Source organism: Micropterus salmoides, unplaced genomic scaffold, assembly GCF_014851395.1.
Source record: "Micropterus salmoides isolate LMB-PRFRI ecotype aquatic unplaced genomic scaffold, ASM1485139v1 Ms_hic_scaffold_11, whole genome shotgun sequence".
Classification (NCBI taxonomy): domain Eukaryota; kingdom Metazoa; phylum Chordata; class Actinopteri; order Centrarchiformes; family Centrarchidae; genus Micropterus; species Micropterus salmoides.
Window position 1 is genome coordinate 8,827,009 of NW_024040152.1, and position 16,652 is coordinate 8,843,660.

The window sequence follows — 16,652 nt, forward strand, 5'->3', positions numbered from 1 at the left end:
CACTGACTCAGCCGACCTGATTTCCTCGGGCAGGCTGTTCCAGAGCCTCGGGGCCCTGACAGCAAACGCTCTGTCCCCTTTAGTTTTCAGTCGAGACTCTGGAACAGACAGCAGACCTCTGCCCGAGGATCTCAAGGTACGTGCTGGTGCGTATGGGACTAAAAGGTCAGAAATATAACAGGGCGAGAGGCCATGAAGAGCTTTAAAAGTGATCAATAAAATTTTAAAGTCAATTCTAAAACATACTGGGAGCCAGTGTAATGAAGCTAAAATAGGAGTAATGTGGTCATATTTCTTTGTTCTGGTTAAAAGCCTGGCAGCTGAGTTCTGGACAGTCTGGAGTCGATCAGTAGATTAATAGTAATAATAATGTATCATACAGATTTGTTTTATGACCACCACTTCTAATTTATTTTAACTTCGTTTCAGAGTTGATGTTTTGTCCCATTTTTTTTGCATGGCGTACGGCTCTAACTACTACAATACCCATGAGCCTCTGCCGCCGTTGCAATGTCAGGCCGAGGCACGAATCAGAGCGATGGTGAATTGAAAACGCTTCGTAGCAGAGTTAGTGAACAAAAACAGTGCCACAGTTGCCGAACTCGTCCAGTAATAGTCACACAGAAATAAATTTATGTTGCATTGTGTTACTCACAGAGACTGCTGCGGTTGCGTGTCATTTTAAGCTTTGTGATTGGATGGTTGTTAATGTAATTTCTTTTTTTGCCGAAATGCACCTTGGGAGTAGTAGTTAACTTATCTTGAAGTGTTAACATTCATATGCTTGTAAAATGTATTTTAACGCAGTTGTTAACACTCTAGCATGTGATTCAGCTGAGAATAAAAATACGTGGGAATTAACTTCCGGGAACCTGAGTCTCAACTCTGTAAAAGCCAGTGTTGAATGACAGTGTCCCTCACCTCCTCACTGTCCAATCATCAAATAGCTTTGAGTTTGTAGTTACTTAAGGAACTGTTGCTAAGGGGTTGATAACACTTAACACAAAGTTAACCACTGTTTGCTTCACAGTGGACACAAAATAGCTTTGGGGTTCATCATATTCAGTGAGGTAAAAACAGCTGATAGCAAAAAAGAAATTAGGGGGGAAGTGCATGTGAAAGTAGCCTAATGCAGATCCAGTCGGTGCCCCTCGGCTCTGTCACCATCGGTCCGCAGTCTTGGCACGATGGGACGGTCCGCTCCATCCGGCGGGCTGAGCGCCTGGTGCGGCAGACTCGGGCCGGGCTGTCCGGGACTTCCAGCCGGCCCCCTAGCTGCAGCGCCGCCGCCAGTTTTACCCCAAAGCGCACAGACTGCACAGCGGAAACAACCGAAGATAAGATCACAGAGGAGGAATGCGGAGAGAATCGTGACTCCATCTGCAAAAATAAGATGTCGAGGCCCCAGACAACAGGAGCGATGGTGAGAGACACACAGGCTTGCAGACAGAACCCGAACTGAGGACAATTGACTGATAACTGACGAAACAACGTGATAAAGATAAAGAACAATATGTAATACAAGTAGGTTAAACATTTGCAGATTATTCACCTCAACGATAAAAAGAAAAAAACACCAAAAATATTTGTGTTGAGATCTAAGCAGGCTAACGTTACTTGAGACCAGGTGAGATGTTTTCAAACGAAATAAAACTAACACTAAAACTTACAAATGTCCTGACCAATTTGAACATCTTATAGGCTATATTAGACTGCAATACAACAAAGACTATTTTGTTTTGACAAACAGTGGTGTAAGAAGAATTCATCTCCTTAAGCAAAAGTAGGCTATAGCACAGTATAAATGTAAAATCATTTAAAATAAAATTATTAAAAAAGATGATTTTAACTACTTTACTGTTGGGCAGTATGTTGCTAAACATATTTTAGAAGCTGATCAAATGTAAACTATTACCTAAAGCTGTAGAGTAAAATACACAATATTTTCCTCTGAAAAGTATAAAGTTGTAAGTAAATGTCGTTTGTAACTTTCCACCACTGACTCAGGCATTTGGAAATTCCAATCTAACTTATTATTCTTAATTTTCCTAAGTTTCCAAGTGGCTCCCAGAGGATGTCTGTGGCCCCGTTCCCACCTACCAGCTTGCGTGAGCGGTGTGCTGGGGCCAGCATTGCCGTGGCCGGTGAGTACATGCGAAGGGTGCGGGAGGTGGAGGGCCAGCTGCGCAGGCAAGCCGGCAGGGTGACCCAGGAGGGCATCAAGCTGGAGAGGGAGAGGGGTCACCTTGAGAGGATGCTGCGCAGCCTCAGGACTGATCTGACCGTCAACAGGAGGAGCTCAGAGGGGAGGACTAGGAGGCCGTCCACTGCTGAGACAGTAAGTTTACACATCTTGGCTGTTATCGCATTTACCCAAAGAGGCAAAATGCATATTATAAACAGTGACTTCTCTACACTGTGCTTTGTTTTTTTTTTGGGCCATCGTGTGATAAACCAGGAAATCCTTGAGGAAAACACAGAATATTTATCACTTGGGACTGCTGTTTCTTACTGACTTCTGAACTTCTCCACAGGGATGACATTTGCACTTGTCTTAAATGTTTGGACATTTGGTCTCAATGTCTAGAATCTGACTTTTTAATGTTTATCTAAGGAGAAAAAAAACCAGCCAGTTTTTTTGTTTATTTTCTGCACAGGACATGTTTAGTGATTTCACCTGCAGGAACATGCATGTAATAACTTTGTTAAAATCATTATTAAACACAATAACACTATATTACTAAATACTGCTAATTTCAAATGCTTCTTAAATCCTTTCAATAATGTCTGAGAAGTATGTTGCGTTTTCACAGTCATTACAGCTTAAATCCAACACCAGACGTGTTGTAAGTGATACAACAGCCTACGGATTAATTCATGAAGCTCTGTATTGCGAATTTCATTTGTCAAGGAGAGGAGATGTGTTGACTGACAGGTCTGCTCTGCTGCAGGAGAGAGATGGAGCTGATTACTTGTTGTTGTGTGAGAGAAAAGAGCTGGCCCAGTTGAAACAGGATCTGGAAGGAGCGCTGAGAAACACACTGACCCAGCTACAGGTGATATACAGTGTCACTGTTTTGTCTTCACCTGTTGACTCATTTTCCTTTTTAAGAATCCTATAATCATCTCATATCACCACCTGTACCAGAGCGGAAACGATTAGTCAGTAAATCAATTAAACTATAGTTCTAACTACTGTGGAAACTGATTAATCATTTAAGTGTTTGTTTTTTTTTTAACACACCAGCCTTTTCACTGTGAGAATTTGCTGGTTTTCTTTGTCTTACAGATGTAATCAAATTTAACTTGTTTGGGTTTTGGACCAAACATTTCAAGATGTTACGTTGGGCTTTAGGTGGACATTTTTTGACTTTCTGGCATTTTTTTGAGAAAAACATTGAATCGATCAATTTGGAAAATAATCTGCAGATTAATCAACATTGGAAATAATCGTTAGTTGCAGTCCTAATGTGTGCTTTTTAAGCCTCACCTCTGTCTCTTCCAGGCCCTGGGTCAGAGCAGCAAACACCTGTTGGACTGCGCCAGTGAAAGGGCTCGTGTCCTGGAGCTGCTGCCTCATAGCAGCTCTGCTGGAGGACACCGCTGCGCTGCTCAGACCTTCACCAAAGCAGATCCCGTCAGCCCCTTTACACCAGGTACACTCAGGACACAAAGTAAAACTGTATCAGTCCCCGCAGGCAGTCATGCCGCTGTAGCAGCTCACTTGGAGAAAAGACAAATTACACAAAGCACAAATGGGGCGTCATTTTACACACATCCAATGTTGATGCTGTGTGTATGAACAAATAACACACAAACAAAAAATTAAATAAATTACGAAAAATGTATACGAATAATGGAACTTGAAAAAGTAACATGATAGTGTTTAGTAGGTATAATGTTCACCATCTTTACCATGTTTTTGCATTCTAACATTTACGAATTAGCACTAAACACAAAGTACATTGACATTCCTAGGAGGCACACTCCGGACATGGCTAAAAACTGTGCAAGACTGGAGGCTTTCACTTAATTGCTCACTGAAAATGTAATTTTGGTATGTGCATAAGTAGTTGTCCATTAATATGTCTTACAATAGGCAAAGTACAGAGTGCAAATACTGTATGTGAGCATTACTGTAACAGTTTAATTTACTCTAACGTACCTGCTTACACTCAGAAAAAGATCCTATCTGGTACTGCTGACCTTCCTGGTGACCCACAGTGTGCTCAGAGGTAAAATGGGTGTAGTATTGTAAATGGTAACAGAAAATGCAGTAAAGGTTATTTTAGGATGATCTCCACTTGTTAAACTGATCTTGTGACCTCTTGATGTTTGAAAAAACAGTGCAGTATATCCTGTTTAAATGACACAATGTTTAACATCACTGATTTGTCTTCTTGCAGAATGTAAACAGATTTTAGAGTCGTCCAGTTTGACAGTCAACCAGTCACAGCTACTGAGGGAAAACATCAGACAGATGCTAACCAGTGCCATCTCCAGGCAGAAAGCTGTTCACCATACAGTCAATGATGGCCTGGTGAAGAAAATCAGTGAGACAATCGGTCTGCAGGTAGACACAAAAACAACATGTTAATCATTTTGATATCAGAATAACAAAACATAGTTTCCATTTTGTTATCTCTTTTGTAGCAAAACCTAACTTTGATGTCAGCAGCCACCAGACAGGCCATGTTTCGCAAGCAGAGGGAAATTAACTGTATTCGGCACAGCCACGACAGAGTGCAGGTTAGTGTGTATGTGGAACATGATCAGTTACTTTATTTGAGTCAGTGACAATGTGCACAAAGTGTTATTCTGTGTTATTCTGTTTACAGGGTCCAGAGTACAGCGGTGACATTCTGTCCAGAGAGAAACTCAACAGGCCTCTGGTGCAGGTTTATCAGAGACACCCAGGGACACAGTTACCTGAGGCTGCTCATCTCATACAGGTATCTACTGCTTTCCAAATGTCTATCCATACATGTTCAAATACACTCATAAATGAAGGTGACAGACATTTGGCTACCTCCCTCTTCTTCATATTTCATAACAGGGTTCTGAGTTGGAACTAATGGCAGAAGGCAAAAGTATCAATGCTTTTTTCAGTAATAATGAATATACCATTTAGCTGGTGTATATTGACATTAGGTAAAACATATTTTGTCTTTTTATCCTTTAGCTCTTTAATTAATGAGGAAGAACCCTCCAACACCTTAACTTCTGGAAAAAACAGATGCTCCATTATGTTCACCAGCTAGTCTATCTGCTGAGCAGGTAGTGTACAGTGAGTTTTTTGGAGCCTGCTGTGCCTGGAATTAACACTGATGAGCTGATCAGCTATGACAGTGAGCCAAAACTGTAAAGCTACAGGCCATGAAACCAAAACAATTTGCTAAAAGATGCTAAAACACTAATTTTCTGTGGGCTTTTTGCACCTTTCACATTACATATAGCTATTTGACACAGTGATAAAATAAAAATATTGATTAGTGCAGCTTTAATATTTACAACTGCAGCCTAGTATATTTTAACAATAACAATTTATTACTGATGTATAAAGTTTTAATAAAGAAATTATGTGTTGAGCATTCGTAAAGCCATTAGTTTCAACTCATAAATTGTATGTAAAGTACGCCTTGTTAGAAAGTGGTACTGAAATTTTAAAACACTGCTAAATAGGGATCTGAGGAAAACAGAAATTCCATCTTCATGACTAATCTAAACTTATAACTAAAAGTGGGTAAAATGATTTCTTCATATTCAAATATGCTGGCAACATTTCCTCACCATTTATTCAAAAAAGCATGCAGTGGTTTAACCTGGTTTGCCTCCCCTTTTGTCACCTGTTGAGTGTCTCAAACAAACCAAACCAGGCTAAAAGGGTTTCCTGTGTGTCTCTCAGGGCAGTGCAGTGCTGAGGCGATGTCTCATGTCCTCTGAGGGTGAGCTGGCGAGGCTGCAGCGTGCCTTTCTACAGATGCTGGACGACCAGCATGGCAAGACAGCAGCAGCTCAGGTGGACGCAGCTGTTGTCCGCATGAGGCGCCAGCAGGTCGACGTGCGAGCCATGCCTTCTTTCCTCCAGCAGGGGCGTGCAGGAGCCAACTCACATTGTCTTGTGTTCGGTAGGGGTGAAGCAAGCATGCAAGTAGAGAGGGATGATAGTGTTAAGTGTTTTTTGAGAAAGAGGGAGAAGCTGTGTGCAAAATGTGCTGGATTAAGAAGAATTAATGCTATTTAAGGGAATAGTGGGGTTTCTAGCTTTGTGGCAAGAGTTTGTGGAGCCCTTTCCTATTTCAATTACCCCATGCACAAGGTCAGGTCTATAAAGAATTGGTTTTGACCAACTTGACTGGCCTGTATAGACCCCTGACCTCAAACCCATGCAACACCTTTGAGATAAACTGAAATGCAGATCATGATCCAGGCCGTATGCTCTTCTGGCTGAACTGGAGCAAATCCCTGCAGTGTGAAAAGCCTTCACAGAAGAGTGGAGGCTGTGATAGCAAAGACTAATGCCCACCGTTTCAGAAGGAACTCAACCACCACATAAGGGTAGAATGTTCAGGTGTCCACATACTTTGTCAGATAGAGTATGTTCCTACACTGAGCTGCACACAGTTTTTTTCCCTTTGTGCAGCAACATTTTAAACACCGAAATACAAATTCAAACAAATTCTTAACGAGTTACAAAACAATGTGCAAGACTCTTGTGTTAAAATCTTCCTGTTCATGAAGAAAGCAAACTGAGGATTTGTCTAATGTAACATAGGAAAGCTTAGACATTTACTCAATTAGCTGATGCTTTTTTTAATCCAAAGCAACTTACAATTGCTATATATGTCAGATTTTGCAAGCCTCTGGAGCAGCTAGGGGTTAAGTGTCTTGCTCAGGGACACATTGGTGATGTCACAGTGGGAATCAAACTAGGTCTCTCATACCAAAGGCACATGTCATCCTCTGCCCATCGCCACCAAAATACATAGACAAATGCAATAAAGTATTAGAAAATCACTTTTGATGGCCTGTATTTATTTGTTACAGACACAATCTGAACTTTCCTCATGCAGCAAACCCAGGCAACTGTCAGTTCAATGTTAAAATAAATGCTAAGATTTATGTGCTGTAACCATTTCATCATGGTTTAATTTTGTTATCTTTACTGCAGTAAAACATGACCATGATAGGAACAATAGCCTTCTATATGGCTGGAAAATAGAAACAGAAAAAAAGACTGGATAGAGATATAGTAGTGTCTAATATAATTATCTTATCCACAAGACAATCAAATTTCTCATAAAAAATGGGTTACTTATTAAACTAAGGTATTTGTTTATTTTAAGATAGAAACTGACCGACTGCATTCTTTATGAACCAAAACCACTTAAAATACCTGTGAATTCAACATATTTTCAATATTTTGAGTTAACACTATTTCTATATCCTACGACTTCTAGTCATGGGACTGCAGGTCACTTGACAGCCCTCCCACCAAACTCAACGTCTTTCATTAGCCAAGACAAAATTTAATAAACCTGACCTGTTTAACCTTAGTATGCGCCACATGTCTTCTCGTTCTGTAAAAGAAATAAATGACAAGTTGGCTTCAAATGACCCATTTTCTATAGATTTTAACCTAGTGAGCGGTTTCCTCACAAAGCTCTATTGATTCTCTTAAATCTGAATGAGGCTATTCTCTGCAGTGCGGGTAGCGCTGTAAAATCTTGGCTGTCACTGGGAAGCTAACAGCCTAATTGAATCTGAAGTACTGTGCAGATTCCAGGAGTTAACTGACACAATATCAAGAGAAACCAGAAGAGATTTACCTTCAGATCTCTGCAGCTGGGCTGGCTGAGGAAGCCTGGATAAAGGTAATCTGAAACTGACTTGAGTCACAAAGAGGGAGACTTTTGTTTTTTTTAGATGAAAATGGCTGTTTTGTTCTAGAAAATAACAAGAAAGAGACTAAGTGAAGAGCTGAACAGTCAAGCTGCAAGAATATTTTCTCCTTGTGAGACAGAAAGAGTCAGTAATGTCGAAGCTGGTCTGCCCTCTGATTGTCCTTGGTTTACTTCCAGCTGTGGGTAAGTGAACAGAACGCAAGTGTGTGTTTGTGTTTGCTTGTGCATATGAATGTAAAAAAACACGCATGCAACATAAATTCTTTCGCTTTTGCTAATACTATAGTCTGACTGCAACTCATGATTATTTTCATCATTAATTGTTTGTCTATAAAAAGTTCAAAAATAGTGAAAATTGAGCATCTCAACTTCCCAGAGCCTAAGATAGTCTTCAAATGTCGTTTTGTTTGACTTACAGTAAAAACCAATATAAGACAAGGAAAATCAGCTACATTGTTTTAGCTTTCACTAAAATACCTTATAGCTCATCAATTAAAAAAATGTCAACACAGTTTCATTGTCTATTTTTAAATTCAGAGCAATGGTTCACCACATTTTGTATCATATTCATGGTGTAACACAGCTCCTCTTCAAAACTAAACTTTTAAAAGCAATTTAGTGGTTTTAACAAACATGTCTGTCCTTCAGTTCCCCTCTTCTGTTACACCTGTGTGTTCCCCGCCATCTCACCTCTGGACTGCATCAAATTTCCTCTCATGTGTCCACCTGGGCAGGTCTGTCTGTCCAGCAGAGCTGTAGGCGAGAAAGGTGAGGGCGCCTCAAGTCACTTAAAGATATTTAAATGATTCAAAACTGAGAAAAACAACTGAGAAAGGCAGTGCCAAGGAGGGAGATGAGTCAGTGTGGTTTACTTTGAGTCTCTCCCAGAGTTATGTTTCTAATGAACTCTTGATTTTCAGGAGACTTCCGCGTGGTGTTGTATGAGAAGAGCTGCGTCCTTTCCTCCCTGTGTGGACTCACGGGTGAAAAATACACCATGGGACTCAACTTCACCTTCACCAATGAATGCTGCAACACACACCTGTGCAACGGAGCTGCAACACCTGCTACCTCCTACTGGACTGCCACATTACTCACAGTACTTATTTCCTATTCAGTTTAGCGACTAGAAAAATATTACAGCAATGTGAAAGAGAAGTAGTTTGACAAACATGAAGTGCCATGAGTTGGCTTTTCCACCTTCTAATGGACTGACATTGGGTTTTATGCAAGAACCACTCTTACGAACAGATTACTTAGGATTCTTAAGTGGCTTGTATGAGTGATTTAGGAGAACTTGCCAATTTTCTCTTAGACAAAAACACAATTTAGGAGTGGTCCAGACCTGTTGTAGGACTCGTGCAATTATTCCTGTATGAATTACACTTCATAATTATGTTGATGATATTATCCTGTTTGACTGTACAATTCAATATCTAATATAATTTTAATCCTCATTCATTTAAATTGGCTATTGTAGAACACTACAATATGAATATGAACATCTCAAACTGCAAAATGACTTATTATGCACAAACTGAAGGTTAACTTGTCTCTGTATATAATAAGGTCAACTGGAAGTGTAATCTTTTGGATGCCTTAGCGCATCAGTCCAGTGGAAGAGAGTGACAGTGAGCTGATATTTTGGCAGGGACAGATAAATGGTTGTTGTCACAGTTTAGATTACCACGTGCTGTGCTTCTGCAAATGTGAAATTGTTAGAGCCACAACTCCACAGACCGACAGACCGATCCAACCTTATTCCCTTAATTCCACTGCTGACACTGTTGCAAATGTAAAACTTTCCTTCTCCAACAGCAGGAATTCTTTTTACTCTTCAATGTCTTTTACATGAATGAACATGTCCTGACATATTGGGCGAGATGCATAGCCTTATAATTGGGGTGCTAATTATGCTAATTTACAAATCTCATGAACATAACCTCAATTACGTAAAGAAGGCATTCATTATGTTAACGTGGGTCACTTACACAGTTATCTGAAGTTAGTAGCGTTTGCTGAATCTGGTGAGGCACACTAATTCGAGCCCAATGTATGAAATAATTAAGAGAAAGTTGACATAAAAAGACAAATGTTCTTGCATAAGGATGCACTCAACTTCCTTTTAGTAACGGTTTACTAATCAGTGCTAAACCAAGGTTTGTTTTACCATGAATATATTTCTCTGATTATTTCTAACAACATCTAAAGACATGACTGGTTTTCTGGAGTGGGGATCGGTGTAAGTGTAGTTTAGCTTATATTCCCATGGTTTAGCATCTTGATACAAACTGTGATCAAAGAAACTACCTCTATCCACTTATCAGTCAAGTATTTGATTCAAGGTTGCAGGTTTAGTCCAGTCTCATCCCAGAGCTTAAAATCCAGACACTTTGAAAAAGCCTGCAAACTGTTTGTATTTGACGCACAAGTTACCCTACAGCATCTGTATGAGATGCCTGGCCTTTCATCTCACTCCGATGTAACTCATCCGCTGTCATGTAATGTACTTATTTCAACACAAACAATGTTTTCCTAAGCCTAACCAAAACGATATGTTCCTTGTGTCAGTATTTCCTGCCCTGGGATGAGAATGTGTTGGTAGGTTTGGTCTCAAAATTGGTAAGGACTAACGACGGGGTCACTACCTCTTCATCAAGAGGAGCGTGCAGGGGAATACATTACCCTACAATATAATAGATATATCAATCGATGGAGTTTAGTGACATGGTGCATTATCCTGCTGGAAGTAGCCATCAGAGGATGGGTACATGGTGGCCATAAAGGGATGGACATGGTCAGAAACAATGCTCAGGTAGGCCGTGGCATTTAAACGATGCCCAGTTGGCACTAAGGGGCCTAAAGTGTGCCAAGAAAACATCTCACTCTACCATCTGAATGTCTCAACAGAAATCGAGACTCATCAGACCAGGCAACATTTTTCCAGTCTTCAACTGTCCAATTTTGGTGAGCTCTTGCAAATTGTAGCCTCTTTTTCCTATTTGTAGTGGAGATGAGTGGTGCCCGGTGGGGTCTTCTGCTGTTGTAGCCCATCCGCCTCAAGGTTGTGCGTGTTGTGGCTTCACAAATGCTTTGCTGCATACCTCGGTTGTAACGAGTGGTTATTTCAGTCAAAGTTGCTCTTCTATCAGCTTGAATCAGTCGGCCCATTCTCCTCTGACCTCTAGCATCAACAAGGCATTTTCGCCCACAGGACTGCCGCATACTGGATGTTTTTCCCTTTTCACACCATTCTTTGTAAACCCTAGAAATGGTTGTGCGTGAAAATCCCATTAACTGCGCAGATTGTGAAATGCCATGCTCAAAATTGCTTAAATCACCTTTCTTTCCCATTCTGACATTCAGTTTGGAGTTCAGGAGATTGTCTTGACCAGGACCACACCCCTAAATGCATTGAAGCAACTGCCATGTGATTGGTTGATTAGATAATTGCATTAATGAGAAATTGAACAGGTGTTCCTAATAATCCTTTAGGTGAGTGTACAGAGTAGGTCGTAGCAGCAGAAGTAGAATTCAGTGTAAAGAAGCAGAACTGTATTTTTCAGTGATTTTAACAAATGAAATCAAATGCTGTTTTAGCTGTATTCATGTGACAAAAGTTGAAATAGTATCACTTCAGACCTCAGACTACGTGGTGGATAATGTATCACTAAGACCCTCTACATGAACAGACGTGAAAGCTTTGCTTTGAGTGAGGAACTCCTACCCTGACCTGACCAGTATATGACCTGCAGGCAGCGCTTCAATTATTTGTAGTAAGAGAAAATATCAGGTTCTTAGGTATATGATGCATCAGCTTGATTTGTATTTTAAGGTGTCTCATGTACTTGGATTGACTAGACAAAAAAATTATGTCCAGTGTTATGAACACACATCAAAGTGATGGAAGTGACAGACTAAGAAGAAATTATTTTAAAAAGTATGATGAAAGTGGGGGAAGCAAACAATCAACTAAATTAATCGATTGTTCACCAACTGTATACAAACATTAAAACTTTAACATACATTTAAATTTCTCCTATCATCACATAGGTTACGTAGTACACCATCTGAACAATGTGTGTGCGCTCATGTGGCACTGGCACTACCGTGTCAAAACGGATCTTTGTAAAATTTAACCTAACTTAAATAATAGTTTTATTTATAGGTACAGAGTGTGTCATATGTTGCATATTTGCCTGAAAATGTTGGGCTATTAACATGCTGTTTATTAGTATTTTTATTGTGTTGACAGAATTGTATAAGGAACATTGTTTGGACCATGGTTTTTATTTGAGCATATGAAAGTATTTTGTTTTCAAGTCAAAAGTCAACTAACCAGGAGCCCATCAGAAATTTTTCTAAATATGACTAATAAAAAAACAATAAATAAATAAAGAACATATGCAGTATACAAAGTTTTTTTTTTTTAATATAATGTCTTTGGATCTTTTTTTCCGCAGCAGGTGTTTTGACCTGTCATAAAATGCACAGGTGTTAACATTAATTGCAGTAGCTAAAACCATCAGGTATCATTGACGCTATTAGTTCCACTTGTTCTTCATATGACATGGGTTAAAGTGGTCTGTACAGAATAACACAATCATCCCACCTGCTGTTTTACTCGTTAAATTGATTGAGCCTTGGATAAGTAAATAAAAAACACCTTCCACAGGTGTTTTTTTAGGACAACTTGTAACGTTACGATGAGGCTGTTTTTCGTGAAACAACCAGGGCGTGGCGCCATTTTGTTTCTGTCTGCGTCTTTTTAACCAGCAGGTGCAGTTGATTTGGCCCCAACTAAAGAGAACATTAGAGATGATACTCTGTACCGTGACTAAAACTCAAAACACAAATTAGACTTTATTTTTGATCAAGAGTTCCAGGCATGGATTACCTTTTACTGTTTACTGCGTTGCTGCTGTTGTCCACTGATGGAGGAACAATACCGAGGTTTGAGACTTTGAATCAGACATCCCAGGTGATAAGAAAGGTTTCCCGGACGGAAACAACGATTCTGCCGCCGCCGTACCTCCACCTCCCCGTGTTTGTGGACTCGAGGCTGCCGCTGGTGAAGAAGGAGTTTTTGTCTCCAGCCAGAGGCACCGGACTGAAGCCTGTCCCTGAGCTTGTTAGGAAAATCTTGCACCCCGTTCGGCCTAAGACTAGTCCGCACCGCGTTTCGGACGTTTCTGTGAAGACTTCGTGCAAGCAAAGAAAAATACGCGTGCAGGTGCAGAGGAGCGTTTTTGGTAGCGGTGACCCACAGTCTCAGCTCAAACTGGGGACATGCCAAGTCAGTAAATCCACAAAGGGTTACCTTTATTTTGAATATGACCTCGACATGTGTGGAACCAAACGGACGGTAAGTTTTAGCCATGCTAACAGTTTTTAGAAATGATAGCGGCCTCTCTCGATTGATGGTGACCTCTGTTTGCTGGGTGCTCCACCCTGTGGTCCAAACTAAAGAATCTCAGTATGATTGACATGAAATGTTGGACAGACATCCACGGTAGCCAGGCGCCCTGACAGGTCAGTGTTTTCATTTATCCTGTAATAAAGTAACGTTATGTCTCAACATCTGTTTGATGGATTGGCCCAAAATTTTGTACAGACATTCATGATTGCCAGAGGATGAATCCTACTGACTCTGATGATCCCCTGACCTCTAATGCCAGTTGTGGTTTTAATTTAAACGCTTTGTCTACTATTTGCAACATCTCTCAACCACTGTTACATGGATTGACATTTAATTGAGTTCACAATAACTTTCGTAACTCCTTAACTTTTCATCTAGTGCCATCATTAGGTCAAAATTTCACTTTGTGCAACATAAATTCATGACTTAACAAAAGTAATGACATTTCTATCAGCTGTACTTTGCTAATTAGAGAATAGTAGTGTGCTAACATGCTAAATAAGATGACATGGTAAACATGTACTAAACATCTGCATGCCAGCATAGTATGTTAGCATTTAGCACAAAGCAACTTGGCCTTGCAGAGCCACTAGCATGGCTGTAGACTCTGAGTCTTGTTGAAGCAAAATTTATAACTGATCTGTTTCTTGGCAGATAAGTAATAACCAAGTCGTCTATTCAAACATACTACGATATGACCCGCCAAGTCTCCAAGGACCAATCAGGCGAGCTGTGCCCTTCGTCGTTCCCATTAGATGTTACTATAACAGGTAAGACTGGCACTGGAAGTTCTTTCTAACGGAAATCATTTATTAACACTTTATACATATGATCAATGTGTTTTAATGGTTTAGGTACCAGTACTCCTACAAAATTGGCTACACACCAAAGATGCGGATGCGCAAGGTCTTCAAAGCAATGAAGAACAGAGCAGAATTCATTCTGACTCCACGAAATGGTAAAACCTGCAAAATGAATCTATCAGCCCCCAACTGATTTCTGTGAACTCTTATAAGTCTTTAAGAGTTAGTTTGAGAACTGAAGAAACAGTCTAGTACTATACCGGTATAGTAGGCTGTTTTCAAATACAGGTAATGTATTTAGAACGTACAGGAAATTGACTTGTGGCTTTAGCCCAATGGTCCCACCCAGTGTAATGCAATGAACTATTTTGCATTTCTTATTTCCTATAGCCGCTAAGAATTTTTTTTTTCTTCAAATCATTACTAATAAACAGTATCACCCTAGATTTACCTGATTAGTATCTGATTTGTCATTGCAAACAAAAAATCATATATATATATATATATATATAAATATAAATGCATGCCAATATAATTTGTATTAATATAAAAACATTTAGAATTGGGAAATATTCTGCTTTTGGAAAACAATTTAATTACAATTGATGTCTCAATTGATTTATCATGTTTTTAGAAAATTATGACAAAGTTGTCTGAATTTATTTATTTTTTGTTGGGCATACATTTACATTATTATGTTGGCTAAATCCTCTCAAACTAAAAAATGTCAACATAAATTAGGGTTGACAGCAATTCTGGTCAGTATCTTGTGTCTCAGCCTTTGAGTCCTTGTATTTGAATCTGGATTTCTTTTGACTGCATGGATGAGGGGGATTCTTAAAGCTGTTGATGTGCTTGATGCTTGACTGCTTTCTTCTGTCTTTTAGCTCAGTGGGAAAGGATTTTTCATCCAGCTCACTACATGCTAGGGAAGCCCATGTTCTTTGAGGCTGAGGCCGCATCTGTGTCCCAAGACGAAAGACTGTATGTCCACTTGTGTTACGCGACTCCTGAGAGGTCCCATACCTCCACTCCTCAGTATACAGTTGTGAAAAACTTTGGGTAATAAACAACTCATGAGCGTCAGATTTATTTTAACTCTGTTTTTAAAAATGTAACTATGTATACGCTTATGATAACTTTCTCTCCTTCTGATTAAGGTGTATGGTTGAAAGCAAGGACAATCGCTCCAGGTTCATCCCATACAAAAACAATTCTGTGAGATTCTCTGTGGATGCCTTCTTGTTCGAGGGAATGATTGGCCAAGTGAGCAAAGATGCTTCATTACCTGAGCAAAGTTTGAGAAAAAAGTTTCTGCAGCCTTTGCTAATTTCTTTGCTATAAATTGAGTTTCAGGTTTGAATACACTGAAAGAGTGCAAAACATTTAAATGAAGGGAGATCTTGTGATCTGATTTCTTGTAGGAGCTCTACATGCACTGCGCCATGTCTGTGAGCAGTTCTGTCCCAACACCTACAGAAAAGTCCTGCAACTACAACACGCAAGCAAGAAGGTTTGCCTTTCTTTCTTTTTTTTTTTTCTTTAAGAAATTGAATGAGAAATAAAGTTCAAACATGCTGTACAATTGACACACAATGGATCACGTCTTCCTCACTTTCTCAGATGGGTTGAGCTCTATGGATCAGACTCTGTGTGCAACTGCTGCGACTCCACCTGCAGCTCTGCTGCATCCACAGGTGAGTCAATGCTTCCTCATTTTCCATAATAAAACACGTTTTTTATAGGATATAGCTAGTTATTATTGGCAAAAGAAAATCAAGCCATACTGTGACCATTTGTGACCTGGGTAGATAAGTCAAAATGCAAAGTATAGAGGCACCAACTAACACATTGTTTTTAGTCTCTTCATGGGAACAATATGAAAAAAATAAGCCACCCTATTAAATATAACTGTGCCATTACTAAAAGACACTGGATTGATACTGTTATGTATTTTTAATCCCAGTCTTTTTAAATTCATTTTGGTGAAGAAGAAGGAAAAAAAAACGCATACAAATATGTTCTAATAAACATTTTCCAGTGACCAAAATGATCAGCAGCAGGCCATGGATAATAGAGCCTGAAGTGAAACATACCACAGCCCCCAAGAGGAAGACTGTCTCCTCCACCACAACGACAGCATCACCACAACGAGAGACGACCAGAGAGGTGACTGAATGGAAGACCTATTTACAACCTGAAGCGATAGCAGCGACACCAGTGGGTGACGCAGCGAAGGAGTTGGAATTGCCGTTCGGAGGTGGAGTGACGTGGGTTGAGGAGGAAGGTGAGGAGATGCAGGTGAAGGGATCTGCTGTTGTTGAGGAGGAGAAGGAGGACCCAGAATCTCACTCAATATTTGAAGATATCTTTGGTTTGGACAAATAAAGCTGATGTTTGTACAGTGTAGTTAAATCTGGGTGGCTCATTACATGATTCCTAAAAAGCTCAAAGCAATAATCAAAAGGTTCATGTATATTTTTGTGTGCACATGATGTCTGTATTGTTTGAGAAAGCTCTTGTTAG

At 39.9% G+C, this 16,652-nt stretch overlaps 3 protein-coding genes and 1 long non-coding RNA gene across 4 annotated transcripts; 3 read left to right on the forward strand and 1 right to left on the reverse strand.

Moving 5' to 3' along the window:
* Positions 1-251: 251 nt before the first annotated feature.
* On the forward strand, positions 252-7,017 carry ccdc105 (coiled-coil domain containing 105). The gene is made up of 8 exons (XM_038710740.1): positions 252-1,423; positions 2,054-2,338; positions 2,952-3,056; positions 3,506-3,656; positions 4,407-4,573; positions 4,654-4,749; positions 4,839-4,952; positions 5,906-7,017. The coding sequence occupies exons 1-8, from the start codon at positions 1,130-1,132 to the stop codon at positions 6,242-6,244; spliced, it is 1,551 nt and encodes a 516-aa protein (XP_038566668.1). The 5' UTR covers positions 252-1,129; the 3' UTR covers positions 6,245-7,017.
* LOC119897159 lies at positions 1,249-4,408 on the reverse strand. Its single transcript, XR_005443358.1, has 4 exons — positions 4,166-4,408; positions 3,491-3,723; positions 2,101-2,330; positions 1,249-1,380 (listed from the first exon to the last, which is right to left on the reverse strand). It is a non-coding gene; the product is annotated as an uncharacterized LOC119897159 (long non-coding RNA).
* Positions 7,018-7,151: 134 nt separating the features above from the next.
* LOC119897158 (sperm acrosome membrane-associated protein 4-like) lies at positions 7,152-10,678 on the forward strand. Its single transcript, XM_038710741.1, has 3 exons — positions 7,152-8,087; positions 8,553-8,672; positions 8,825-10,678. Exons 1-3 carry the CDS (start codon positions 8,036-8,038, stop codon positions 9,025-9,027), a joined length of 375 nt encoding a protein of 124 aa, XP_038566669.1. The 5' UTR covers positions 7,152-8,035; the 3' UTR covers positions 9,028-10,678.
* Positions 10,679-12,564: 1,886 nt separating this feature from the next.
* On the forward strand, positions 12,565-16,541 carry zp3d.2 (zona pellucida glycoprotein 3d tandem duplicate 2). The gene is made up of 8 exons (XM_038710742.1): positions 12,565-13,269; positions 13,978-14,093; positions 14,178-14,281; positions 15,014-15,188; positions 15,287-15,392; positions 15,551-15,639; positions 15,750-15,823; positions 16,168-16,541. Exons 1-8 carry the CDS (start codon positions 12,793-12,795, stop codon positions 16,512-16,514), a joined length of 1,488 nt encoding a protein of 495 aa, XP_038566670.1. The 5' UTR covers positions 12,565-12,792; the 3' UTR covers positions 16,515-16,541.
* The last annotated feature ends 111 nt before the right edge of the window (positions 16,542-16,652 follow it).